The sequence below is a fragment of the Scyliorhinus torazame genome, chromosome 9 (assembly GCF_047496885.1).
Source record: "Scyliorhinus torazame isolate Kashiwa2021f chromosome 9, sScyTor2.1, whole genome shotgun sequence".
Classification (NCBI taxonomy): Eukaryota; Metazoa; Chordata; class Chondrichthyes; order Carcharhiniformes; family Scyliorhinidae; genus Scyliorhinus; species Scyliorhinus torazame.
In genome coordinates, this window is record NC_092715.1 from 2,882,074 (window position 1) to 2,909,237 (window position 27,164).

A 27,164-nucleotide genomic window follows, 5' to 3' on the forward strand; every position below is an offset into this window, starting at 1 on the left:
GGCAGTACACTTTAGCAAGGCCTTGAGGGTGTAGGAGGGGATTGACTGGGACGGGCCCAGGGATGAGGGATTGCAGTTTACACAGAGTCAGAAGCGGCTATGCTGCTCTCCTTAGAGCAGAAGGAAAAGACAAAATCTGATGGACTAAAGAAAGAGAAGGTATTTTCCATGGCTGATAGATCAATAAGGAAAGGAGACAGATTGCCAGGGATGGCAGAAGCAGCGGGCACAGATGAGGAAACATTTTTTTAAGCAGTGTTGTTGTGATCAGGAATGTGCTGCCTGGAAATAGATTCAACAGGAAGGTTTGAAAGGGGATTGGTAAATATCTGCTGAGCTGTGCAGTAAGAGCAGGAGGCAGTGGGATTACCTGGAAGAACTGGCACAGCAACAACGGGCCATATGGCCTTCCCTGTGATTACATCGGCTGAACACACGTTTCCTATACTTAACTGCAAAAAGCACTGGAAGTGGTTTAAAAATTTATTATTGGCTTTGACTTGGCTTCACATTTGATTGTATTGACGCAGCACTCACAGGCAGATCTCCCATCACTCACCTCGCTGTGACACACTCAGCTTCTCCCTCCATAGCAACTGGACCTTACCGCAGGAGGGGCCAGGGTTACAGCTCCAGACAGTCTCTGTCCAGTCATCAATATACAAAGTGCAGATTCGAGCCCCATTAAACTGAGAGCTGTGAGCCTCAGGACCCTTCTCCTGGTGGGTCAGGATCCAGCTGGATCACATAGCACCTTGCTGCCCACACAGGGGCAGGCAGAACACGCTGACCCCATGAGGGGGTGGGGATGTTGGTGAAGAGGGAGAGACACTGCAGGATGGAACTCACCAGAACCAGGGAGATATCGGCCTGTGATTAGGCCGCATGCCCACAGACACCTGGATTTCATTGAAGGACAATCTGATGGTTGAGCTTTCTCATCCACTGGTACCATGACAGAAACTTTGATAAAATCCTCTCGTGGAGGGACCCCTCCCTCCCACCAACACTCAACCCCCAGATAAACCCAGATCAAAATTTATAAGGATCAGACCGAGTGGAGCTCAATCCCCCACGTTACTGCCACTCACACAGGAAAGGCAGTGAACGCACTCCCACAAACCCCACTGCCGAACACTCAGTAGTCTGGCACAGTCCAGTATCACCCAGATATAGGAACGTCCTCTCAATCCTCCAGAACAACAGTGCACAAAGCATCGTCCTCATCCACAGTCAGTGTCGCGATCGCACCGTCATTGAACTCAAATGAGGTGCCACCATCCACCACCATACAGGCATTCCAGCACCTCGAACGGACACACATCCTGGAGAGAAGAGTGAGAGGGAGGTTAGGAACCCACAATGGAGTTCAGCTCCTTAGCAAAGCTGTACTGCCCCTCAGAGTCTCCCAGCCCAATACCGCTCTGAGAAACTTGCATTGAATTGTTGACCGCCCATTTTGTAGCCCAGTGCATTCTCACCTAGTTACCCCCAGCAACAGGGCCATTCCATTCCAGCTGGAAACAGGGTGGCTCCATTCTCACGTACAAAAGATCATCGAGTCATTTAAATAATTAAAATGAACCAATAGTGTTTACAGAAATAAACTGAAGAATGTGGAACAGGTGACAAAACTTTACAAGTCGAGGTGGACTGTACAGGGGCAGAGCTCGGGGAGATTTCCCGTGTTGTGCAAATTGGGAGCGAGCGAGAGAGAGACATTCAGACTTTCAGCCAAGGTAGGGCTATGGAAAGCAAGGGAGCAAAGGCAGATAAATGGAGTGATATCCACATTGGCCAGGATCTAGCAGAATGAGAAGGTAGGGTCGTGGAGCTGCCCTCAAGCTCCCATCTTCCTCCAGCTTGCTTTATAGAACATAGAACATAGAACGATACAGCGCAGTACAGGCCCTTCGGCCCACGATGTTGCACCGAAACAAAAGCCATCTAACCTACACTATGCCATTATCATCCATATGTTTATCCAATAAACTTTTAAATGCCCTCAATGTTGGCGAGTTCACTACTGTAGCAGGTAGGGCATTCCACGGCCTCACTACTCTTTGCGTAAAGAACCTACCTCTGACCTCTGTCCTATATCTATTACCCCTCAGTTTAAAGTTATACTTTAAGGTGTAGAGCAGCTTTACTGGCTGCTCTACACCTACACATCCCTCGATAGGAACACTGACCATCAGAGTTGTATCTATAACTTACTGAAAGTCACGTCAGTCAGCAGATCCTATTCTCTCTCTTTATACTGACTGTTTCCATGGTCAGTTCTCCTCTGCACATCCGGAATGGGATTTTCCTATGTAAACTCATCACACTGTAGCTGCACAACCTGGCCACTGGATGGTGCTGTTTGCTCTTTCTTCACAAATTTACAATGTCCTGAGGGTAGGTTCATCGTCTAGTTAGGGAGGGTTCAAACTAAATTGGCAGGGGCATAGGAATCCGCATTATAGCCAAGTTCCGCACACGAGTGCGGCCTCAACCGGGACCTGGGATTCATGTTGCATTACATTCATCCCCCCACCATCTGGCCTGCAAAATCCTACCAACTGTCCTGGCTTGACACAATTCACACCTCTTTAACCTGGGGTTACCCCATCTCTGGATCTGTAAAGATTTAATCACCTGCTAATGGTCGCATTCCTAGCATTGTTTGGCATCTTTGAATCTGTCTATATATGTGTTTCTGGGACATACCTCTTCATTCACCTGAGGAAGGAGCAGCGCTCCGAAAGCTAGTGACATCGAAACAAACCTGTTGGACTTTAACCTGGTGTTGTAAGACTTCGTACTGTGCTCACCCCAGTCCAACGCCGGCATCTCCACATCATGAGGTGGCACAGTGGTTAGCACTGCTGCCTCACAGCTCCAGGAACCCGGATTCAATTCCGGCCTCAGGTGACTGGCTGTGTGGAGTCTGCACGTTCTCCCCGTGTGCGCGTGGGTTTCCTCCCACAGTCCAAAGATGTGCAGGTTAAGTGGATTGGCCATGATAAATTGCTCATTAAGTGTCCAAAAGGTTGGGTAGGATTACTGGGTTATGGGGATAGGGTGGAGGTGTTGACCTTGGGTAGGGTGCTCTTTCCAAGAGCCGGTGCAGACTCTATGGGCCGAATGGCCTCCCCCTGCACTGTAAATTCTATGATTCTAACTGGGCTGAGAGTATTCAGTAAGAGAGAAGAGCAGGTACCAGAGGGTGCCATTCTCCGTTTGGGAGAGAATGGACAGGATTCTCCGTCATGGCAGCTATGTGCAGGTGCCAGCAGAGTGGGTGTGGTCTTTCACCGCCAAACACTTGGCGTGCAACCCTCACCGATTCCGGAACCGGTGAGGGGCCAGCACCGTGAAACTCCCGCCTCCCGTGCTGAAAACGGGCAGAGAATGGCCGGGTCCCAGGCCGTGCCGACAAACTGGAGCCGGCCGTGCGCGGACCCAACACGCCACCCGCGACCCCACAGCCCACCCCCTGGCCACCCCGCACCAGACCCCCAGCCTTTGCAGAAAGACCCCCGGCCAGTGGCACGGATCCCGGCCCAGTGTGGCGGGGCCGGAGACAGCACTCAGCCGCCACGCTGGGTTCCCGCTGGGCAAGCCGATGACGTGGCGACGCTGTTGCAGGACGCGCAGAGCGGGTCACGATGACGGCAGTCTGGAGGGCGAGGAGCACGGCAGACCAACGTCAAACCGGCCCCAATTTCAGCGTCAGAGCTCATTCTCCACCCAACCACTGAACATGATAGTCGGGCCACGCAGAATCCCGGCCTAGGTACCCCTGCCGGAGGAGAATTGCACCCAATTTACAAACCCCCTGCGAGTGTGAAGCGGGAGCAATTCCGTTTTCCTCGGCAGGCCCATTTTGCACGGAATAGGAGAGATTTCGGGGGGAATCTCGCAATCGGACCGCTATTTTGAGCGGGCGGCCTAACAGCGAGCCCCCCCCCCCCGAAACACCACAAATCAGCCCCCACCCAGATTGCCTGGGCCCTTCGCCCGAGTACAGAGGTGACCTAAACCCCCCCCCCCCCCGGACCCCTGTAATAAGGAGACCCCCCCCCAGTTAGTTAGCGGGTCTCTGTGAAGGGGGTCCCTTAAGTAGGGGTCTCCACATCGCACTTGTCTCAGGAGGAGGGGGGGCTTCTCCCTATCGCAGGGGCTGTTGTGAGGAGGGTCTCCATATTACAGGGGTCCCAGGGGTATGTTAGAGGAGGGGTCAGCAGGCAGGCCCTGCATTCTCCTCCCGGCAGGCACGCAGTCGAGGACATCGTTCACGCCACCAGCGGGAGGGTGAGATCATCACAATTCCCAAAGCCCGGTTCTGCGTCCCATTGGGAAACGCGATCCAGGTGTCCGGAATGGAGAATCCCGCCCGGAACATTTGCACTGGAATCGGGATAATTTCAACAGAAGGAGAAAGGATCTGCCCAGGATAAGATGGAACCAAAGATATGGGGATGGAACCAGGGGAATGGGATTGACTGGACTCCTCGACAGAGGCAACATGGAGTCGATGGGCCGAACAGCCTCCTCCGGTAGCAGAACAACTTCTTTGTTTGTTCATGGGTGTCGCCGGCTGGGGCTGCATTTACTGCCCACCCCTAATTGAAGGGGCAGTTCAGAGTCCACCACATTGCTGTGGGTCTGGAGACACATGTAGGCCAGACCAGGTAAGGACATTAGTGACCCAGGTGGGTTTTTACAACAATCGACAATGGTTTCATGGTCGTCATTAGACTTTTAATTCCAGATTTTTATTGAATTCAAATTTGGCCTTCTTCCCTGGTAAGAGTCAAACCCAGCTCCCAGAGCATAACCCTGGATCCCAGAGCATTCCCCTGGATCCCAGAGCCCAGAGCAATACCCATCGAGTCTGCACCGACCCACTAAGCCCTCACTTCCAACCTATCCTCGTAACCTAGTAACCCCTCCTAACCTTTTTGGACACTAAGGGCAATTTATCACGGCCAATCCACCTAACCTGCACATCTTTGGACTGTGGGAGGAAACCGGAGCACCCGGAGGAAACCCACGCAGACACGGGGAGAACGTGCAGACTCCGCACAGACAGTGACCCAAGCCGGGATTCGAACCTGGAACCCTGGAGCTGTGAAGCCTCACTCTGTGTACCCAAACAGGTGCCGGAATTTGGCGACTAGGATATTTTCACAGTAACTTCATTGCAGTGTTTTTTTTAATTAAAAATAAAGTACCCAATTATTTTTTTCCCAATTAAGGGGCAATTTAACGTGGCCAATCCACCTAACCTGCACATCTTTGGGCTGCGGGGGGCGGGGAGCGGGGGGGCGGGGAGCAGTGTCTGTCCCAGACAGAGACTGGATAATGTCAGAGTGACGGACAGCTCGGGATGAAGGACACATACTTGCTGGTGAAGCCTCGGTTCTGATGGCTGGTGAACACTCGGTTTACAATGGGCTCCCGGATACTGAAGAAGATCTTCGGCTCCTCTGGGCAGAACACAAGTGACTGGTTGTAGTGATCAGTGACTGCAGAGAGTAAAGATAGGTTAACCTCAGAACGTCATTCACATATCAAACACACAGCAGCTAAACAAATGGACACAAAATCTACACCACTGTCAGTACTGAGGGAGAGCTGCACTGTCAGAGGGTCAGTACTGAGGGAGTGCTGCACTGTCAGAGGGTCAGTACTGAGGGAGTGCCGCACTGTCAGAGGGTCAGTACTGAGGGAGTGCCGCACTGTCAGAGGGTCAGTACTGAGGGAGTCCTGCACTGTCAGAGGGTCAGTACTGAGGGAGTGCTGCACTGTCAGAGGGTCAGTACTGAGGGAGTGCCGCACTGTCAGAGGGTCAGTACTGAGGGAGTTTGCACAAAGAAAGAAAATTGTGCCTGCACCGAACCTGTCTCCTATTTTCCAAGGATCTACTTCCCTCTGTTCCCCGCCCGTTCATATATCTGTCTAGATGCATCTTAAATGATGCTATCGTGCCCGCCTCTACCACCTCCGTTGGCAAAGCGTTCCAGGCACCCACCACCCTCTGCGTAAAAAAACTTTCCACGCACATCTCCCTTAAACTTTCCCCCTCTCACCTTGAAATCGTGACCCCTGTAAGTGACACCCCCACTCTTGGAAAAAGCTTGTTGCTATCCACCCTGTCCATACCTCTCAATTTTGTAGACCTCAATCAGGTCCCCCCTCAACCTCCGTCTTTCCAACGAAAACAATCCTAATCTACTCAACATTTCTTCATAGCTAGCACCCTCCACACCAGGCAACATCCTGGTGAACCTCCTCTGCACCCTCTCTAAAGCATCCACATCCTTCTGGTAACGTGGCGACCAGAACTGCACGCAGTATTCCAAATGTGGCCTAACCAAAGTCCTATACAACTGTAACATGACCTGCCGACTCTTGTACTCAATACCCCGTCCGATGAAGGCAAGCATGCTGTATGCCTTCTTGACCACTATCGACCTGCGTTGCCACCTTCAGGATACAATGGACCTGAACTCCCAGATCTCTCTGTACATCAATTTTCCCCAGGACTCTTCCATTGACCGTATAATTCGCTCTTGAATTAGATCTTCCAAAATGCATCACCTCGCATTTGACTGGATTGAACTCCATCTGCCATTTCTCTGCCCAACTCTCCAATCTATTTATATTTTGCTGTATTCTCTGACAGTCCTCCTCGCTATCTGCAACTCCACCAATATTAGTATCATCTGCAAACTTGCTAATCAGACCACCTATACCTTTCGTCCAGATCATTTATGTATATCACAAACAACAGTGGTCCGAGCACGGATCCCTGTGGAACACCACTAGTCACCTTTCTCCATTTTGAGACACTCCCTTCCACCACTACTCCGTCTCCTGTTGCCCAGCCAGTTCTTTATCCATCTCGCTCGTACACCCTGAATCCCATACAACTTCACTTTTTCCATCAACCTGCCATGGGACACTTTATCAAACGCCTTACTGAAGTCCATGTATATGACATCTACAGCCCTTCCCTCATCAATTAACTTTGTCACTTCCTCAAAGAATTAGAACATAGAACATAGAACGATACAGCGCAGTACAGGCCCTTCGGCCCACGATGTTGCACCGAAACAAAAGCCATCTAACCTACACTATGCCATTATCATCCATATGTTTATCCAATAAACTTTTAAATGCCCTTAATGTTGGCGAGTTCACTACTGTAGCAGGTAGGGCATTCCACGGCCTCACTACTCTTTGCGTAAAGAACCTACCCCTGACCTCTGTCCTATATCTATTACCCCTCAGTTTAAGGCTATGTCCCCTCGTGCTAGCCATTTCCATCCGCGGGAGAAGGCTCTCACTGTCCACCCTATCTAACCCTCTGATCATTTTGTATGCCTCTATTAAGTCTCCTCTTAACCTTCTTCTCTCTAACGAAAACAACCTCAAGTCCATCAGCCTTTCCTCATAAGATGTTCCCTCCATACCAGGCAACATCCTGGTAAATCTCCTCTGCACCCGTTCCAAAGCCTCCACGTCCTTCCTATAATGCGGTGACCAGAACTGTACGCAATACTCCAAATGCGGCCGTACCAGAGTTCTGTACAGCTGCAACATGACCTCCTGACTCCGGAACTCAATCCCTCTACCAATAAAGGCCAACACTCCATAGGCCTTCTTCACCACCCTATCAACCTGGGTGGCAACTTTCAGGGATCTATGTACATGGACACCTAGATCCCTCTGCTCACCCACACTTTCAAGAACTTTTCCATTAGCCAAATATTCCGCATTCCTGTTATTCCTTCCAAAGTGAATCACCTCACACTTCTCTACATTAAACTCCATTTGCCACCTCTCAGCCCAGCACTGCAGCTTATCTATATCCCTCTGTAACCTGCTACTTCCTTCCACACTATCGACAACACCACCGACATTAGTATCGTTTTGCAAATTTACTCACCCACCTTCTGCGCCTTCCTCTAGGTCATTGATAAAAATGACAAACAGCAACGGCCCCAGAACAGATCCTTGTGGTACTCCACTTGTGACAGAACTCCATTCTGAACATTTCCCATCAACCACCACCCTCTGTCTTCTTTCAGCTAGCCAATTTCTGATCCACATCTCTAAATCATCCTCAATCCCCAGCCTCCGTATTTTCTGCAATAGCCTACCATGGGGAACCTTATCAAACGCTTTGCTGAAATCCATATACACCACATCAACTGCTCTACCCTCGTCTACCTGTTCAGTCACCTTCTCAAAGAACTCGATAAGGTTTGTGAGGCATAACCTACCCTTCACAAAGCCATGCTGACTATCCCTGATCATATTATTCCTATCTAGATGATTATAAATCTTGTCTCTTATAATCCCCTCCAAGACTTTACCCACTACAGACGTGAGGCTCACCGGTCTATAGTTGCCGGGGTTGTCTCTGCTCCCCTTTTTGAACAAAGGGACCACATTTGCTATCCTCCAGTCCTCTGGCACTATTCCTGTATCCAATGATGACATAAAAATCAAAGCCAATGGTCCAGCAATCTCTTCCCTGGCCTCCCAGAGAATCCTAGGATAAATCCCATCAGGTCCCGGGGACTTATCTATTTTCAGCCTGTCCAGAATTGCCAACACCTCTTCCCTACTTACCTCAATGCCATCTAATCTATTTACCTGGAGCTCAGCATTCTCCTCCACAACATTATCTTTTTCCTGAGTGAATACTGACGAAAAATATTCATTTAGTATCTCGCCTATCTCTTCAGACTCTACACACAACTTCCCATCCCTGTCCTTGACTGGTCCTACTCTGTCCCTAGTCATTCGCTTATTCCTGACATACCTATAGAAAGCTTTTGGGTTTTCCTTGATCCTTCCTGCCAAATACTTCTCATGTCCCCTCCTTGCTCGTCTTAGCTCTCTCTTTAGATCCTTCCTCGCTACCTTGTAACTATCCATCGCCCCAACTGAAACTTCACACCTCATCTTCACATAGGCCTCCTTCTTCCTCTTAACAAGAGATTCCACTTCTTTGGTAAACCACGGTTCCCTCGCTCGGAGGGAGGTTTGTAAGACATTTAGGTTTGTAAGACATGACCTTCTCTGCACAAAACCATGCTGCCTATCACTGATAAGTCTATTTTCTTCCAAATGTGAATAGATCCTATCCCACAGTATCTTCAGAGGCTTTTCCCCAGGGTAGAGGGGTCAATTACTAGGGGGCATAGGTTTAAGGTGAGAGGGGCAAGGTTTAGAGTAGATGTACGAGGCAAGTTTTTTACGCAGAGGGTAGTGGGTGCCTGGAACTCACTACTGGAGGAGGTAGTGGAAGCAGGGACGATAGGGACATTTAAGGGGCATCTTGACAAATATATGAATAGGATGGGAATAGAAGGATACGGACCCAGGAAGTGTAGAAGATTGTAGTTTAGTCGGGCAGTATGGTCGGCACGGGCTTGGAGGGCCGAAGGGCCTGTTCCTGTGCTGTACATTTCTTTGTTCTTTGTTCTCCAACAGTTTGCCTACCACTGACGTCAAGCTCACAGGTCTATAATTCCCTGGATTATCCCTGCTACCCTTCTTAAACAAAGGGACAACATTAGCAATTCTCCAGTCCTCCGGGACCTCACCCGTGCTTAAGGATGCTGCAAAGATATCTGTTAAGGCCCCAGCTATTTCGTCCCTCGCTTCCCTCAGTAACCTGGGATAGATCCCATCCGGACCTGGGGACGTGTCCACCTTAATGCCTTTTAGAAACCCCAAAACTTCCGCCTTCCTTATGCCGACTTGACCGAGAGTATTTAAACATCCATCCCTAGCCTCAACATCCGTCATGTCCCTCTCCTTGGTGAATACCGATGCAAAGTACTCATTAAGAATCTCACCCAGGGGGTGCGGCTACGCAGAGCTAGGTCGCAAATTCGGTAGCTCCCGCTTGGAACGGACTTTTAGGCTCTTTTACAGGGCCCCCACGGCATTGGTTTGACATTTCCCGGTGTGGCAAGAAGACTGCAACATTCCCCCGACAGTGTCCCCCAGGAATGTTATGTCTTTTGGCTACCAGACCCAGCAGAAACAGTAAAAGATTTGGCTGCAACAGGATAAACAGAGCCTCTTCCAGCATGTAGGCGGGGGAAGGGCATGCTTAAAGCTGCAAACTGACCTGAGGGCCTTTATCAAAAGTGAATTCTAAGAGCAGAGGGAACAACTGTGAAAAGATCTCACCAAGGCCACTGAAGAAGCGGGGGCGAGGTTTCCGGTGGCGGCCATGGAGGAGTAGGTCGCGCATTCGGCAGCTCCCTTCTGGAACGGAATCTTAGACCTTTTTCAGGAGTTTCCACAGACATTTTGGGGCAGATTGGTGAAGCGAACACTGCCAAAAGGATTCCGTCTCGAGACTTCCGGTTGCGGCTATGCGGAGCTAAGTCGCACATTCGGCGGCTCCCGCAAAAACGGACTTTTGGGCTCTTTTCAGGGCCATCAAGGGCACTTTTCTGACGTTTCCCGGTGTGGGAAGGAGTTAATAATAGCTCCCCGTCAGTATATGGCTTTAACTAGGAGCGGGGCGACAAAAAAGGTGGTGGTGGACCAGAAGAAGGGAGGGAAGGAGGACAAAATGGTGGCGGGCAGAGAACAGGCAGCGTGGAGGCAGTGGGCGGAGGAGCAACAGGAGGGTATCCAGCGCTGCCTCAGAGATTAAAACGGACCTGCTAGAGCCGATGAAGGCTTCTATTGATAAGCTGGAGACACAGACAGCGCAGGGGGTGGCGATCAGAGAGGCTCAACAAAAGATCTCTGACAATGAGGACGAGATCTTAGTCCTCATTGTCAGAGTCAGACAAGTGGAACGAAGGAGGTTGAGGGGAGACCTGATAGAGGTATACAAAATTATGAGGGGCATAGACAGAGTGGATAGTCAGAGGCTTTTTACCGGGGTAGAGGGGTCAATTACTAGGGGGCATAGGTTAAAGGTGAGAGGGGCAAGGTTTAGAGTAGATGTACGAGGCAAGTTTTTTACGCAGGGGGTAGTGGGTGCCTGGAACTCGCTACCGGAGGAGGTAGTGGAAGCAGGGACGATAGGGACATTTAAGGGGCATCTTGACAAATACATGAATAGGATGGGAATAGAGGGATACGGACCCAGGAAGTGTAGAAGATTGTAGTTTAGTCAGGCAGCATGGTCGGCACGGGCTTGGAGGGCCGAAGGGCCTGTTCCTGTGCTGTACATTTCTTTGTTCTTTGTTTGTCCTGGCGGTAAAAGTGGAGGCGCACGAGGCGCTCCACAAGAAATGGCAGGAGTGGTTCGAGGAGATGGAGAATCGGTCGAGGCGGACGTGGGGGCCTATGTGGTCACCATGTTAAACTCGCTGATGGGAGCGGGGTCCTTCCAGGGGCCCCTGGAGCTGGAAGGGGCCCATAGAGTGCTGGCGAGGAGGCCCAAGGCTAACGAGCCTCCGCGTGCGGTGCTGGTGCGGTTCCATCGGTTCGTCGATCGGGAGTGTGTGCTCAGGTGGGCCAAGAAGGAGAGGAGCAGCAGGTGGGAGAACGTGGAGGTTCGGATATATCAGGACTGGAGTGCGGAGGTGGCGAAGAGGGGGGCCGGGTACAATCGAGCGAAGGCGGTGCTGCACAGGAAGGGGGTGAAGTTTGGCATGTTGCAGCCGGCGCGACTGTGGGTCACCTACAAGGACCGGCACCATTATTTTGAGTCTCCGGAGGAGGCGTGGGCCTTTGTTCAGGCCGAGAAGCTGGACACAGACTGAGGGTCGGGATGGGCGATTGGGGACTGTGGTGGATATGTTATGCCTATTTTTGGTTGGGGGGGGGTGTGGGGGGGGGGGCCTTTGTATTGTTTTGGGTTTCTTTTTCTCTGTGTTTTTCTCTTTCGGGTTGGGGAGGGTGGATGGGGCGGGTTGGGCACTGTTTTGGTTGGTGGCGGGGCCTGGTAGGTGGAGAGCGCAGGATTTGTTCCCGCGCCGAAGACTGGGGGGGGGGGGGGGGAGCGAGGATTGTTTCCCGCGCTTAGAACGGAGGGGGGAGGGGGAGAGCCTGTGAATGGGGAGCGGGAGAGGAGGGTGTGCCACACAATGGGAGGAGTCGAAGGGGAGGCGGGAGTGGCCGGGGTCAGCAGGAGTCAGCTGACTTGCGGAAGTGCAATGGGGGGAGTAAACCAGCTAGGATGGGTCCTAGCCGGGGGGGGGGGGGGGGGATCGAGTTGCTGCTGCTAAGATCAAGGAGGAGCTGGAGTGAGTGGGGTGGGTCGAGACGGGGGTATGCCGCTGTGGGGAACGGGCCGGGTGTGGGGTGCGGGCGTGTGGCTGGCCGAGGAGGGGTCATGGCTTGTCGGCGGGGGAGGGGGGGGGGAGGGTAGCCCCCTGATCCGGCTGATAACCTGGAATGTAAGGGGACTGAATGGGCCGGTTAAGCGGGCCCGCGTGTTCGCGCACCTGAAGGGGCTCAAGGCGGATGTGGTTATGCTCCAGGAGACACACCTGAAGGTGGCAGACCAGGTAAGACTGAGGAAAGGGTGGGTAGGTCAGGTGTTTCACTCGGGGCTAGATGCCAAAAATCGAGGAGTGGCGATCTTGGTGGGAAAGAAGGTGTCATTCGAGGCGTCGAGCATTGTGGCAGATAATGGCGGTAGGTACGTAATGGTAAGTGGTAAGTTGCAGGGAGAGAGGGTGGTACTGGTCAATGTGTACGCTCCGAACTGGGACGATGCGGGTTTTATGCGGCGTATGTTGGGTCGGATCCCAGACTTGGAAGTGGGGGGCCTGATAATGGGGGGAGACTTTAACACGGTGTTGGATCCTGCACTGGATCGCTCCAGGTCTAGGACGGGTAGGAAGCCGGCGGCGGCTAGAGTGTTGAGGGGATTTATGGACCAAATGGGAGGGGTGGACCCTTGGAGATTTGCAAGGCTGGGGGCTAGGGAATTTTCATTCTTCTCATGTCCATAAGGCTTATTCTCGAATCGACTTTTTCATTTTGATTAGGGCGCTGATAGTGAGAGTAGAGGATACCGAGTATGCGGCAATAGCCATTTCGGACCACGCCCCGCATTGGGTGGACTTGGGAGATGGGGGAGGAGAGGGACCAGCGCCCGCTGTGGCGCTTGGAGGTGGGGCTGTTGGCGGACAAGGTGAGCGAGCGGGTCCGAGGAAGTAGAGAGAGGTACTTGGAGACCAACGACAACGGGGAGGTCCGAGTGGGGATGGTATGGGAGGCACTGAAGGCAGTGGTGAAGGGAGAGCTGATCTCCATTAGGGCCCACAAGGAGCGGAGGGAGCGGGGGGGAGAGGGAGAGGCTGGTGGGGGAGATGGTGAGGGTAGACAGGAGGTATGCGGAAGAGCCTGAGGAATGATTGTTGAGGAAGAGGCGCAGCCTCCAGGCCGAATTCGACCTGGTGACCACCAGGAAGGCGGAGGTGCAGTGGAGGAAGGCCCAGGGGGCGATTTAGGAGTGTGGGGAAAAGGCAAGCCGGATGCTGGCGCATCAGCTTCGGAAGCGGGACGCAGCTAGGGAGATCGGGGGAGTAAAGGACAGGGGAAGGAGCGTGGTGCGGAGTGGGGTTGGCATCAATGGGGTCTTCAGGGACTTCTACGAGGAATTGTACCGATCCGAGCCCCCACGGGAGGGAGGGAGGGATGGGCCGTTTCCTGGACCAATTGAGGTTTCCAAAGGTGGGAGAGGGACTGGTGGCGGGACTGGGGGCCCCGATTGGGCTGGAGGAGCTGATCAAAGGGATAGGAAGCATGCAGGTGGGGAAGGCACCGGGGCCGGACGGTTTCCCGGTCTAGTTCTATAAAAAATATATGGACCTGTTGGGCCCGCTGTTAGTTAGGACCTTCAATGAGGCAAGGGAGGGGGGGAGCTTTACCCCCGACGATGTCCCGGGCACTGATCTCCTTGATCCTGAAGCGGGACAAGGATCCCCTGCAATGTGGGTCTTACAGACCGATTTCCTTGCTAAATGTAGATGCTGGCGAAGGTCTTAGCCACGAGGATTGAGGATTGTGTGCCGCAGATCATCCATGAAGACCAGACGGGGTTTGTGAAGGGGAGACAGTTGAACGCGAATGCGCGGAGGCTTTTGAACGTTATCATGATGCCGGCGAGGGAGGGGGAGGCGTAAATAGTGGTGGCGATGGACGCTGAGAAAGCCTTCGATAGGGTAGAGTGGGGGTACCTGTGGGAGGTGCTGAAGAGGTTCGGGTTTGGGGAGGGGTTTGTCAGGTGGGTTAGGCTGTTGTACGAGGTCCCAATGGCGAGTGTGGCCACGAACAAGAGGAGGTCTGAGTACTTTCGGTTGCACCGAGGGACGAGACAGGGGTGTCCCCTGTCCCCCCTGCTCTTCGCACTGGCGATTGAACCCCTGGCTATGGCACTGAGGGAGTCAAGGAACTGGAGGGGGTTGGTGCGGGGTGGGGAGGAGCATAGGGTGTCGCCTTATGCGGACGACCTGCTGCTGTATGTGGCGGACCCAGTGGGAGGAATGCCAGAGGTAATGAGGATCCTTAGGGAATTCGGGGACTTTTCGGGGTACAAGCTCAACATGGGGAAAAGCGAGCTGTTCGTAGTTCAGCTAGGGGACCAGGAGAGGGGGATTGGCGAGCTCCCACTAAAAAGGGCGGAGAGGAGTTTCAGATATTTGGGGGTCCAGGTGGCCAGGAGCTGGGGGGCCCTGCATAGGCTTAACTTTACAAGGCTGGTGGAGTAAATGGAGGAGGAGTTCAAGAGGTGGGACGCGTTGCCGCTGTCCCTGGCGGGTAGGGTGCAGTCAATCAAAATGACGGCGCTCCCAAGGTTTTTGTTCCTGTTCCAGTGCCTCCCCGTGTTTATCCCGAAGGCTTTTTTCAGGCGGGTTAACAGGAGTATAATGGGGTTTGTGTGGGCGCGAGGGACTCCGAGGATGAGAAGGGTGTTCCTGGAGCGGAGTAGAGATAGGGGGGGGACTGGCGCTGCCCAACCTCTGGGGTACTACTGGGCCGCCAATGCGACGATGGTGCGCAAGTGGGTGATGGAGGGGGCTGCATGGAAGAGTCTGGAGACGGCGTCCTGTGTGGGTACGAGTCTGGGGGCGCTGGCAACGGCGCCGCTGCCGCTCCCTCCAAGGAGGTATACCACGAGCCCGGTGGTGGTGGCGACCCTCAAAATGTGAGGGCAGTGGAGGCGGCATAGGGAGGGGAAGTTGGGGCCTCGGCGTGGACCCCATTACGGGGGAACCACCGGTTTGCCCCAGGAAGAACAGGTGGAGGGTTTTCGGGGTGGCACAGGGCAGGCATACGAAAGCTGGGGGACCTGTTTGTGGACGGGAAGTTCGCGAGCTTGGGTGAGCTGGAGGAGAAGTACGGGCTCCCCCCGGGGAACACCTTCAGGTACTTACAGGTAAGGGCATTTGCCAGACGGCAGGTGGTGGAATTCCCACGGCTACTGCCACACACAGTACAGGACAGGGTGCTCTCGGGGGGGTGGGTGGGAGTGGGGAAGATCTCGGAAACTTACCAGGTGATGCAGGAGGAGGAGGAGGCCTCGGTGGTGGAGTTGAAAGGTAAGTGGGAGGAGGAGTTGGGAGAGGAGATTGAGGAGGGGACGTGGGCAGATGCCCTAGGGAGGGTGAACTCTTCCTCTTCGTGCGCGAGGCTCAGCCTCATACAGTTTAAGGTGCTGCACAGGGCACACATGACCGGGACAAGGATGAGCAGGTTTTTTGGGGGTGAGGACAGGTGTGTTAGGTGCTCAGGGAGCCCAGCAAATCACACCCATATGTTCTGGGCATGCCCAGCGCTGGAGGAATTTTGGAAGGGCGTAGCGAGGACGGTGTCGAGGGTGGTAGGATCCAGGGTCAGACCGGGCTGGGGGCTCGCAATATTTGGAGTGGCAGAGGAGCCGGGAGTGCAGGAGGCGAAAGAGGCCGGAATTTTGGCCTTTGCGTCCCTGGTAGCCCGGCGAAGGATTCTCCTTCAGTGGAAAGATACGAGGCCCCCAAGCGTGGAATCCTGGATCAGCGATATGGCAGGGTTCATTAAATTGGAGAGGGTGAAAATCGCCTTGAGAGGGTCGGTACAAGGGTTCTTTAGGCGGTGGCAACCGTTCTTGGACTTCCTGGCAGAGCGGTAGACATTGGTCAATGGCAGCAGCAGCTCGGGGCGGGGGGGGGGTTACTTTATTTTTGTTTATGTTATTTACACTGGAGGGTCTGAGGGGGTATATACACCTGTTGTCTTAAGTCGGGGTGTTAATGTTAATTTATTATTTAGGTACGGGGGGGGGGGGGGGGGGGGGGGAGGGGTTTGGGGGGTTGCTTTTTTAAGATTGTGTTTTGTACTGAACCCTGTTGGGTTCTTTTTTCTTTCTCATTTTGTTACTGATATTTTATGAAAACCTTTAATAAAAATTATTTAAAAAAAAAAAAGAATCTCACCCATTTCCTCTGACTCCACGCATAAATTCCCTCTGAGTGGGCCAATCCTTTCTCTAGTTACCCTCTTGCTCCTTATATACGAATAAAAGGCTTTGGGATTTTCCTTAACCCTGTTAGCCAAAGATATTTCATGACCCCTTTTAGCCCTCTTTATTGCGCGTTTGAGATTTGTCCTACTTTCCCGATGTTCCTCCAAAGCTTCATCAGATTTAAGTCGCCTAGATCTTATGTATGCTTCCTTTTTCATCTTAGCGAGTCTCACAATTCCACCCGTCATCCATGGTTCCCTAATCTTGCTATTTCTATCCCTCACTTTCACAGGGATATGTCTGTCCTGCACTCTAATCAACCTTTCCTGAAAAGACTCCCACATTTCAAATGTGGATTTACCCTTAAACAGCTGCTCCCAATCCACATTCCCTAGCTCCTGCCGAATTTTGTAATACTTGGCCTTTCCCCAATATAGCACTCTTCCTTTAGGACCACTCTCGTCTTTGTCCATGAGTATTCTAAAACTTAAGAAATTGTGATCGCTATTCCCAAAGTAATCACCGACTGAAACTTCAACCACCTGGCCGGGATCATTCCCCAATACCAGGTCCAGTATGGTCCCTTCCCGAGTTGGACTATTTACATACTGCTCTAAAAAACTCTCCTGGATGCTCCTTACAAATTCTGCTCCATCTCCGCCTCCAACACTACATGAGTCCCATTCAATGTTGGGGAAGTTAAAATCTCCCATCACGACCACCCTATTGCTCCAACATTTTTCTATAATCTGTCTACATATGTGTACCTCTATTTCACGCTTGCTTTTGGGAGGCCTGTAGCAAAGTCCCAACAATGTTACTGCACCCTTCCTATTTCTTAGCTCTACCCATATTGCCTCAGTGCTCGAATCCTCCATCGTGCCCTCCTTAATCACAGCTGTGATATCATCTCTGACCAGTAATGCAACTCCTCCACCCCTTTTACCTCCCTCTCTCTCCCTCCTGAAGCATCTATACCCTGGGATATTTAGTTGCCAGTCTTGCCCTTCCCTCAACCAAGTCTCAGTAATACCAATAACATCATATTCCCAGATACTAATCCAAGCCCTAAGTTCATCTGCCTTACCTGCTACACTTCTCGCATTGAAACAAATGCATCTCAGACCACCTGTCCCTTTGCGCACATCACCTCTTCCCTGTCTACTCTTCCCCTGAGTCACATTGAGTTTATTATCTAGTACCTTACTGGCTTTAGTTGCTGCCTCTTTACTGACCTCTCACTTCCTAATCTGGTTCCCATCCCCCTGCCACATTAGTTTAAAACCTCCCCAACAGTGTTAGCAAAAGCACCCCCGAGGACATTGGTTCCAGTCCTGCCCAGGTGTAGACCATCCGATTTGTAATGGTCCCACCGCCCCCAGAACCGGTTCCAATGTCCCAAAAATCTAAACCCCTCCCTCCTGCACCATCTCTCAAGCCACGTATTCATTCTGACTATTCTTGAATTTCTACTCTGACTGTCTTGTGGCACTGGTAGCAATCCTGAGATTACTACCTTTGAGGTCCTACTTTTTAAACTCGTCTCCTAACTCCTTAAATTCTGATTGTAGGACCTCATCCCGTTTTTTTTACCTACATCGTTGGTGCCTATATGCACCACAACAACTGGCTGTTCACCCTCCCCTTCAGTATGTCCTGCAGCCGATCTGAGACATCCCTGACCCGTGCACCCGGGAGGCAACATACCATTCGGGAGTCTCGTTTTCGACCACAGAAACGCCTGTCTACTCCCCTTACGATTGAATCCCCTATGACTATAGCCCTGCCAGTCTTTTTCCTGCCCTTCTGTGCAGCAGAGCCAGCCATGGTGCCATGAGCCTGGCTACTACTGCATTCCCCTGGTGAGTCATCTCCCCCAACAGTATCCAAAACGGTATACCTGTTGTGGAGGGAGATGACCGCAGGGGACACCTGCACTGCCTTCCTGCTCTTTCTCTGCCTTTTGGTCACCCATTCCCTGTCTCCCTCACCAATCCTAATCTGCGGTGTGACCAACTCACTGAACGTGCTATCCACGACCTCCTCAGCATCGCGGATGCTCCAAAGTGAGTCCATCCGCAGCTCCAGAGCCGTCATGCGGTCTAACAGGAGCTGCAGCTGGGCACACTTCCCGCACATGAAGGAGCCAGGGGCATCTGCCGCGTCCGTGAACTCCCACATTGAGCACAAGGAGCATAACACGGGTCTGGGATCTCCTGCCATTTTTACACTTTAACTTAACTGATGACAAATATAATATCAAATAATGAGGGTCAGTGCTGAGGGAGTGCCACACTGTCAAAGGGTCAGTACTGAGGGAGTCCTGCACTGTCAAAGGGTCAGTACTGAGGGAGTGCTGCACTGTCAGAGGGTCAGTACTGAGGGAGTGCTGCACTGTCAGAGGGTCAGTACTGAGGGAGTGCCGCACTGTCAGAGGGTCAGTACTGAGGGAGTGCTGCACTGTCAGAGTGTCAGTGCTGAGGGACTGCTGCACTGTCAGAGGGTCAGTACTGAGGGAGTGCTGCACTGTGAGAGGGTCAGTACTGAGGGAGTGCTGCACTGTTAGAGGGTCAGTGCTGAGGGAGTGCTGCACTGTCAGAGGGTCAGTACTGAGGGAGTGCTGCACTGTCAGAGGGTCAGTACTGAGGGAGTGCTGCACTGTCAAAGGGTCAGTACTGAGGGAGTGCTGCACTGTCAGAGGGTCAGTACTGAGGGAGTGCTGCACTGTCAGAGGGTCAGTACTGAGGGAGTGCCGCACTGTCAGAGGGTCAGTACTGAGGGAGTGCTGCACTGTCAGAGTGTCAGTGCTGAGGGACTGCTGCACTGTCAGAGGGTCAGTACTGAGGGAGTGCTGCACTGTGAGAGGGTCAGTACTGAGGGAGTGCTGCACTGTTAGAGGGTCAGTGCTGAGGGAGTGCTGCACTGTCAGAGGGTCAGTACTGAGGGAGTGCTGCACTGTCAGAGGGTCAGTACTGAGGGAGTGCTGCACTGTCAGAGGGTCAGTACTGAGGGAGTGCGGCACTGTCAGAGGGTCAGTACTGAGGGAGTGCTGCACTGTGAGAGGGTCAGTACTGAGGGAGTGCTGCACTGTCAGAGGGTCAGTACTGAGGGAGTGCTGCACTGTCAGAGGGTCAGTACTGAGGGAGTGCGGCACTGTCAGAGGGTCAGTACTGAGGGAGTGCTGCACTGTGAGAGGGTCAGTGCTGAGGGAGTGCTGCACTGTCAGAGGGAATGTTGTGTGTGTTGCTGAATGAGAGGTGTTGCTAGTCAGGCCAGGTGTTGAATCAAGATCTGCCCTGTCCCTGAAGTGCTGCTGTAAGATGTTGTGACACTACATTGATGAGCAGGACAGTTAATCCACTTTTGGCAATAATTATCCCTCAACCCACATCACTGAATACAGAGAATCATTCATTGCCTCTCTGTTGGGGGAGTTTGCAATCTGCAATCTGGCTCCTGTCTTTCCCACATTACAATAGTAAGTTCTTCATTGGTTGAGAGAGACCGAGTTTTAATGAGTCAGGGATTATGGGGATAAGACGGGAAAGGGATTGAGGATTGTATCAGGGGTGAGATTGTCCGCTGACAGTTCCCGATGTGGCGGAGAATCCAACGTGTATCCCGTTCTGATGCTCCAGCCCACAGCTGCTGGCGGTATCGAGGGCAAAGTGATCCATTTGGATTCTATTAATGACTGGACACCACATTCACCAAGCCGGTGGGATTCTTCGCTCCTCTGCACCAGCATTCACCACGGCAGCGATTGGTGCTGGGATTTGCCAGCTTGCCCTGGTGAGGGGGACCCTGTGATGCATCAAGGGGGGGCGCTGCCCCCAAAGTCAATCAGCGGAACACCTGACACCTCCCACAATGCAAATCCTAACCCTACCCCCACCAGGAACCCATCCCTCCATTACAGAGACCCCACCAGAACCCCCCATTACCGAGACCCCCCACCAGACCGCCCCATTACAGAACCCCACCATTACAGAGACCCCACCAGAATCCCCCCATCACAGACCCCCACCCCGCTGATTGATCTCCATCGGGAGAACAGTCTCCCAAACAGAGAATCCAGCTCCAGATTCTGCAGCAGGTGCGATGGGCCAAATGGCCGTCTGCTCCAACAATTTATCTAAAATCTTTGCAGCTCCTGAGGAAGTGAAAGGCACTATATCAATGCAGACTTTCTTTTCCCGACTGAGGGAGATAGCGAAACGTCAGTTTGTGGGATGCCCACCAAGCTGCCAGTCACCTCTCACTCACCTTGTTCCACAAAGTCCTGATTGATGGACAGGTCCACACGGCTCCTCTGTTTAACTAACGGACAGAAACACGGGTTAGTCACTGCAGGGAGGGTCCCACATATAACCTCGCACAACAAAACCCTCCCCCTCAGAAATCCAGGCTGCAGTGTGGCCAGACTCCGCCCTCTCCGTCCCCAGGACAGCGTCCAGCTCCGTCCCCAGGACTCCGTCCAGCTCCGTCCCCAGGACAGCGTCCAGCTCCGTCCCCAGGACTCCGTCCAGCTCCGTCCCCAGGACTCCGTCCAGCTCCGTCCCCAGGACACCGTCCAGCTCCGTCCCCAGGACACCGTCCAGCTCCGTCCCCAGGACACCGTCCAGCTCCGTCCCCAGGACACCGTCCAACTCCGTCCCCAGGACACCGTCCAGCTCCGTCCCCAGGACACCGTCCGTTCCGACCCCTGGATCACACCTTCCGGCTCGGACACGTCCGCCCGGTTACACCCCCTTCCCCCCTCCCCCCCCCTTACCTATCCGATCATTGTCAGAGAATCACTGTCTCTTCCTGCTCCGTTACCCCTGGAGTCCCCCAAAGTTCTATCCTTCACCCCCTCGCTGCCGTCTACACGCTGCCCCTTGCCGATATTAACCCGAATCGCAGTGACCACACCCAGCACCACCTCTCTCCGCTGACCCGAAATTCTCAAACTGCTTATCCGACATCCCAGATTAGCTGAGCAGGAATACAGGCCCGGCTGAGTGGCCCTGCTTTTATCTATTCTTTCATTCAGTGTCGCTGGCTGGGTCAGCATTCACTCCGTCCACCGAGTCAACCGCGAGGTTCGCTCGGCCATTTCAGAGTCACCCACATTGCTGTGGGTCTGGAGTCACGTGTAGGCCAGGCCGGGTAAGGACGGCAGATTTCCTTCCCTAAAGGACATTAGTGACCCAGATGGGTTTAGAAGTCATCATTAGACTTTCAATTCTAAATTTGTATTGAATTAAATTTCACCACCTGCAGTGGTGGGATTCGAACATGGGCTCCCCCGAGCGTGACCCCGGGTCCCAGAGCGTGACCCCGGGTCCCAGAGCGTGACCCCGGGTCCCAGAGCGTGACCCCGGGTCCCAGAGCGTGACCCCGGGTCCCCCCGAGCGTGACCCCGGGCCCCCCCGAGCGTTACCCCGGGCCCCCCCCGAGCGTTACCCCGGGCCCCCCCGAGCGTTACCCCGGGCCCCCCCCGAGCGTTACCCCGGGCCCCCCCCGAGCGTTACCCCGGGCCCCCCCGAGCGTTACCCCGGGCCCCCCCGAGCGTTACCCCGGGCCCCCCCCGAGCGTTACCCCGGGCCCCCCCCGAGCGTTACCCCGGGCCCCCCCGAGCGTTACCCCGGGCCCCCCCGAGCGTTACCCCGGGCCCCCCCCGAGCGTTACCCCGGGCCCCCCCGAGCGTTACCCCGGGCCCCCCCGAGCGTGACCCCGGGTCCCCCCGAGCGTGACCCCGGGTCCCCCCGAGCGTGACCCCGGGTCCCAGAGCGTGACCCCGGGTCCCAGAGCGTGACCCCCGGGTCCCAGAGCGTGACCCCGGGTCCCAGAGCGTGACCCCGGGTCCCAGAGCGTGACCCCGGGTCCCAGAGCGTGACCCCGGGTCCCAGAGCGTTACTCTGGGTCTCAGGATTACTACTGCAGTGACTTCACCACTCTCCAGTGGCTCTCCCATCTACCCTCCAACTCCAATCATCCAAACCTCTGCTGCCTATTGCCAGATTCCAGGCCAGTCCCGTCCCCCTATCACCGTGTGCCCTCTGACCTTCCAGCCAGTCCCATCCCCCTATCACCGTGTGCCCTCTGACCTTCCAGCCAGTCCCATCCCCCTATCACCATGTGCCCTCTGACCTTCCAGCCAGTCCCGTCCCCCTATCACCCTGTGCACTCTGACCTACACCGACTCCCAGACAAACACCTCGATTCTAAAATTCGCACCCGCGGTTATGAAATGAAAAATGAAAATCGCTTATTGTCACAAGTCGGCTTCAATGAAGTTACTCTGAAAAGCCCCTAGTCGCCACATTCCGGCGCCTGTTCGGGGAGGCTGGTACGGGAATTGAAACATGCTGCTGGCCTGCCTTGGTCAGCTTTCAAAGCCAGCGATTTAGCCCAGTGAGCTAAACCAGCCCCAGGTTATGGATCCCTCATCGCACAATATTCCAAGTGCGGTCTAACCAGGGTTTTATAAAGCTGCAGCAACACCTCGCGGCTCTTAAACTCAATCCCCCTGTTAATGAAAGTCAACACAACATACACCTTCTTAACAACCCTATCAACCTGGGTGGCAACTTGGAGGGATCTATGTACGTGGACCCCAAGATCCCTCTGTTCCTCCACACTTCCAAGAATCCTGCCTTTAACCCTGTATTCAGCATTCAAATTCGACCTTCCAAAATGAATCACTTCAAATTTATCACGGTTGAACTCCATCTGCCACTTCTCAGCCCAGCTCTGCATCCTGTCAATGTCCTGTTGGCACCTGCAACAACCCTCGACACTATCTACAACTCCCCCAACCTTTGTGTCATCGGCAAACTTACTAACCCACCCTTCCACTTCCTCACCCAAGTCATTTATAAAATCCACAAGAGCAGAGTCCAGTTAGTGGAGGAAAGTTCAGTCATAGCTTTGAAATTGGAAATGCTTCTGGAAAGAGAATGTGCGCGCAGGCTCCTGAGAGAACAGGGACCGGCAGCCACCATGGAGAGGATGTGCGGAATGATCTCGGTAATCACTGGGATTCTCTCTCTATAACCGGGTTTCTCCACTCACCAATAGACAGAAGATCTTCCACTTCCTGAGACGCCAACTTGTTAATGTTGTAGGACCTGCGAGGAAAAGAACAGTCACAAACCGCAGCACCCCCACCTCCCCAAATAATCCCCAACCCCACCCCCACAAATAACCCCCAACCCCACCCCCCAAATATCCCCCAACCCCACCCCCCCAAATAACCCCCAACCCCACCCCCCCCATCCTAACCCACCCCTATCCCCCATCCCAACCCCCCCCACCCCAACCCCCCCCATCCCCCAATCCCCCATCCCAACCCCCTCATCCCCTATCCCAACCCCCCCCCAATCGCCCATCCCCACCCCCCACACCATCCCCCATCCCACCCCCCCCCCCCACCATCCCCCATCCCACCCCACCACCATCCCCCATCCCAACCCCCTATCCCACCCCCCCACCATCCCCCATCCCAACCCCCTCATCCCCTATCCCAACCCCCCCATCCCATATCCCAACATCCCCCATCCCAATCCCCTCATCCCCTATCCCAACCCCCCCAATCGCCCATCCCCACCCCCACCCCCCATCCCCCCCCACCACCATCCCCCATCCCTCCCACCACCATCCCCCATCCCCCCCCCCCCACCATCCCCCATCCCGCCCCCCACCATTCCCCATCCCGCCCCCCCCACCATCCCCCATCCCGCCCCCCCCACCATCCCCCATCCCGCCCCCCCACCCCCCCCCCACCATCCCGCCCCCCCCACCCCCCCCCCACCATCCCCCATCCCCACCCCCCCCACCATCCCCCATCCCGCCCCCCCCCACCATCCCCCATCCCGCCCCCCCCCCACCATCCCGCATCCCACCCCCCCCATCCTAACCCCCACCATCCCCCATCCCGCCCCCCCCCCCCACCCCCCAGGCAGCACAGATACGAGGGAGGCAAGCCTGGTAAAAAATGGAAACAAAAATAAAGACAGAAAAAGCAAGGGCGCTCATCAAATCGGATCGAATGGAGAATAACGTTAAACTCTCGCTGAATACACCAAGCATTCACAAAAAGATTGATTTAACTGCCATTATGGTGGTGTGCTAACCGGATAACCAGGATTAGGAACTGAATATTCAAGGTTTTCAGCAAGGATAGGCAAAGGAAAAAGGGGGTGGGGTGGCGCTGTTAATAAGGGAGGAGATCAGTTCAGTAGAGAGAGTGCCTCAGATCAAAGAATCAAGAAGTAGAATCACTTTGGGCAGAGGTAAGAAACAGCAAGGGGCAGCGAACATTGGTGGGAATTGTTCACAGGCCACTAAACTGTGGTGTTGGGCACAATGTTGCTCCGGTGATGGAGCAAACAAAACATGGAATGATACACAGAAATACTGCACATTAAAAACACCAGAGTTTTATATTTTAAAATGGACACAAACCTCGAAGATGGTTGAGAATTCGTAGTTAGCCACTGACAGGAATGGGGGCAGGGTGACTCTCGGGGGGTGGTACTATCATAACTATCAGCGTAACTATCGCTGGCTTTGAAAGCAGACCAAGGCAGGCCAGCAGCACAGTTCAATTCCCGTACCAGCCTCCCCGAACAGGTGCCGGAATGTGGCGACTAGGGGCTTTTCACAGTAACTTCATTGAAGCCTACTTGTGACAATAAGCGATTTTCATTTTCATTTCATTTCATTGTAAGGGTTAATGTTGTATCATGAATAGCCACTAGTGGGAGCTGCAGGTACTACTATACAAGGCAGTGATGCTAGACCTTAGGGGAGGAGTGTATATAGGAGATAGCTAGTGAACGGCAGGTTAGTTTATAAAAGTAGTGAGATTAGCAATAGGTGAGTGTAGTTAGATGTTTTTGATCAATTCTGTATTAAAAAAAACGAAGTGTCGAAACCCAGTAGTGTAAATAAAATCATAGCTTTAAGTAAAAGCTATACTGTGGTCTTTGTGGAACACTACGCAATCCATCCTAAATAAGCAACTCAAAGAACACCACATGGTACCAGAAGTCTATTCCTTGAAAGAAACAGTAATTAGATTAGTGTAGAATAGCATTGGAGATTGTAGAAAGCAATCCAGAAGCTACGTCTCGGAAGAAATCTACAGTAAAGACTGATCAGAAGATGGAAGGTCTCAGGAAGCCTGACCACTTCAAAACACACAGAAAACTATGCCAGAACTGGGCCTTCTTTAAGCAACAGTTTGAAGTCTTTACTTCAGCCTCCGAGCTAGAAAATGCGTCAGACCAACGCAAGGCATCCCTCCTACTAAATTTGGCTGGACCTCAAGCATTGGAGTTATACAATTTGTTTGAACTCAGTGCAGAGGAGGACAAAAGTAAATACAGCATGGTGCTACAGAGATGTCTGTTTGTGAAAAAACTCTCACAAACCGCTGCAGTTCAGAGGAGAGTTTGTAGATTCAAGTCACAGATCTTCGGCTCCGAGCGCAGTTTGGTAATCTCTCCTCAGGCTCCGACTATATGCTGCAAGATAAAGTTGTGTTCAGAATAAATGGAGAATGGGTGCACGAGAAAAAAATGCAGAAAATCGGTGTTGTCGATTGAAGACGCTATAAATATGTGTAAGGCCAGCGAACAGGCATCCAGCGAATATGCCGAATTCGTGGCTAAGGAAAAGAGCGCAAAATCGATAAACGTGGCTGATGCCATTAATGCTGTCCTAGCAAAGAAAACTGCCCACAACGGCCGGCAGGCATTCTGATTGTGATGTCACGAGCGTGATGATGTGCACATGTTGTGGACACGCCCACAGTAAGAAAATTGTCCGGCGAGAGGGAACATTGTTCCAAGTGTGGTCGACTGAATCACTTTGCAGCTCAGTGTCGTTTACAACCAACTGTTCCAGTAACCAAATTCAAACAGCAATATCGGGATGGCAGATGGATCCAAAGTGTTGAGAAAAAAATCCAAAATCACAGAGAGGATTGCTCGCCTTATGCACTGTCAGATACCTTCATCACAGGAGCCATGACCAAGATTGATTTATTGGATCGGGAAGAAAGACCAACAGACAAACCCTTTTCACAGTAACTTCATTGCAGTGTTAATGTAAGCCTACTTGAGACAACAAGGAAAGATAATAAAGGAGTGGACTGTCTCTCTTAAAACAAATGGTGAATTGAGCCTATTCAAGATTGACACAGGAGCGCATGCAAATATTATCACGATCCAATATTTGAAGCAATCAGAAAGCCTCTGATAGACTTCCGGGTGCGGCGATGATCAGCTAAGTTGCACGTTTCGGCAGCTCCCGGTGGAACGGACTTTTGGGCTCTTAATAGGAGCCCCAACGGCAATTTAAACGGGCAAAAACACTGTGCGGTAAACCAGAAGGGAATCCCCCCGGACACGCATGGATAAGGAAGAGGATAGCGGCCGGATTGCGGAGGATCCTCTGGAGCAGCAGCAAGGAAGGCAAGCTCAAAGCAAGATGGCGTCGGAAGGTGGCCGTTTGTTATGGGGCCCGGACCAACAAGAGTTCCTGCGGCGCTGTGTGGAAGAGCTGAAAAAGGAGTTGAAGGAGCTGTTGGCCCCGATATTACAGGCGATTGAAGGGCTAAAGGAGGAGCAGAAGACCCAAGAGCAGGAGCTTTGGGTTGTGAAGGCAAAGGCTGCTGAAAATGAAGACGAAATACAGGGCCTGGTGGTGAAGACAGAGACGCACGAGGCGCAGCACA

General features: G+C 53.1%; 1 protein-coding gene across 1 annotated transcript in view; it reads right to left on the reverse strand.

Annotated features, from left to right (window-relative positions):
• Window positions 1-469: 469 nt before the first annotated feature.
• Window positions 470-27,164, reverse strand: part of nadk2 (NAD kinase 2, mitochondrial) — a 49,397-nt gene continuing 22,702 nt past the window's right edge. Inside the window, exons 2-5 of the mRNA XM_072515579.1 lie at window positions 23,495-23,550; window positions 20,702-20,755; window positions 5,393-5,516; window positions 470-1,325 (exon numbers count right to left, since the gene is read on the reverse strand). Of these exons, the coding sequence (XP_072371680.1) occupies window positions 1,187-1,325; window positions 5,393-5,516; window positions 20,702-20,755; window positions 23,495-23,550 (373 nt within the window). The 3' untranslated portion in view covers window positions 470-1,186. The remainder of the gene's footprint in view (window positions 1,326-5,392; window positions 5,517-20,701; window positions 20,756-23,494; window positions 23,551-27,164) is intronic.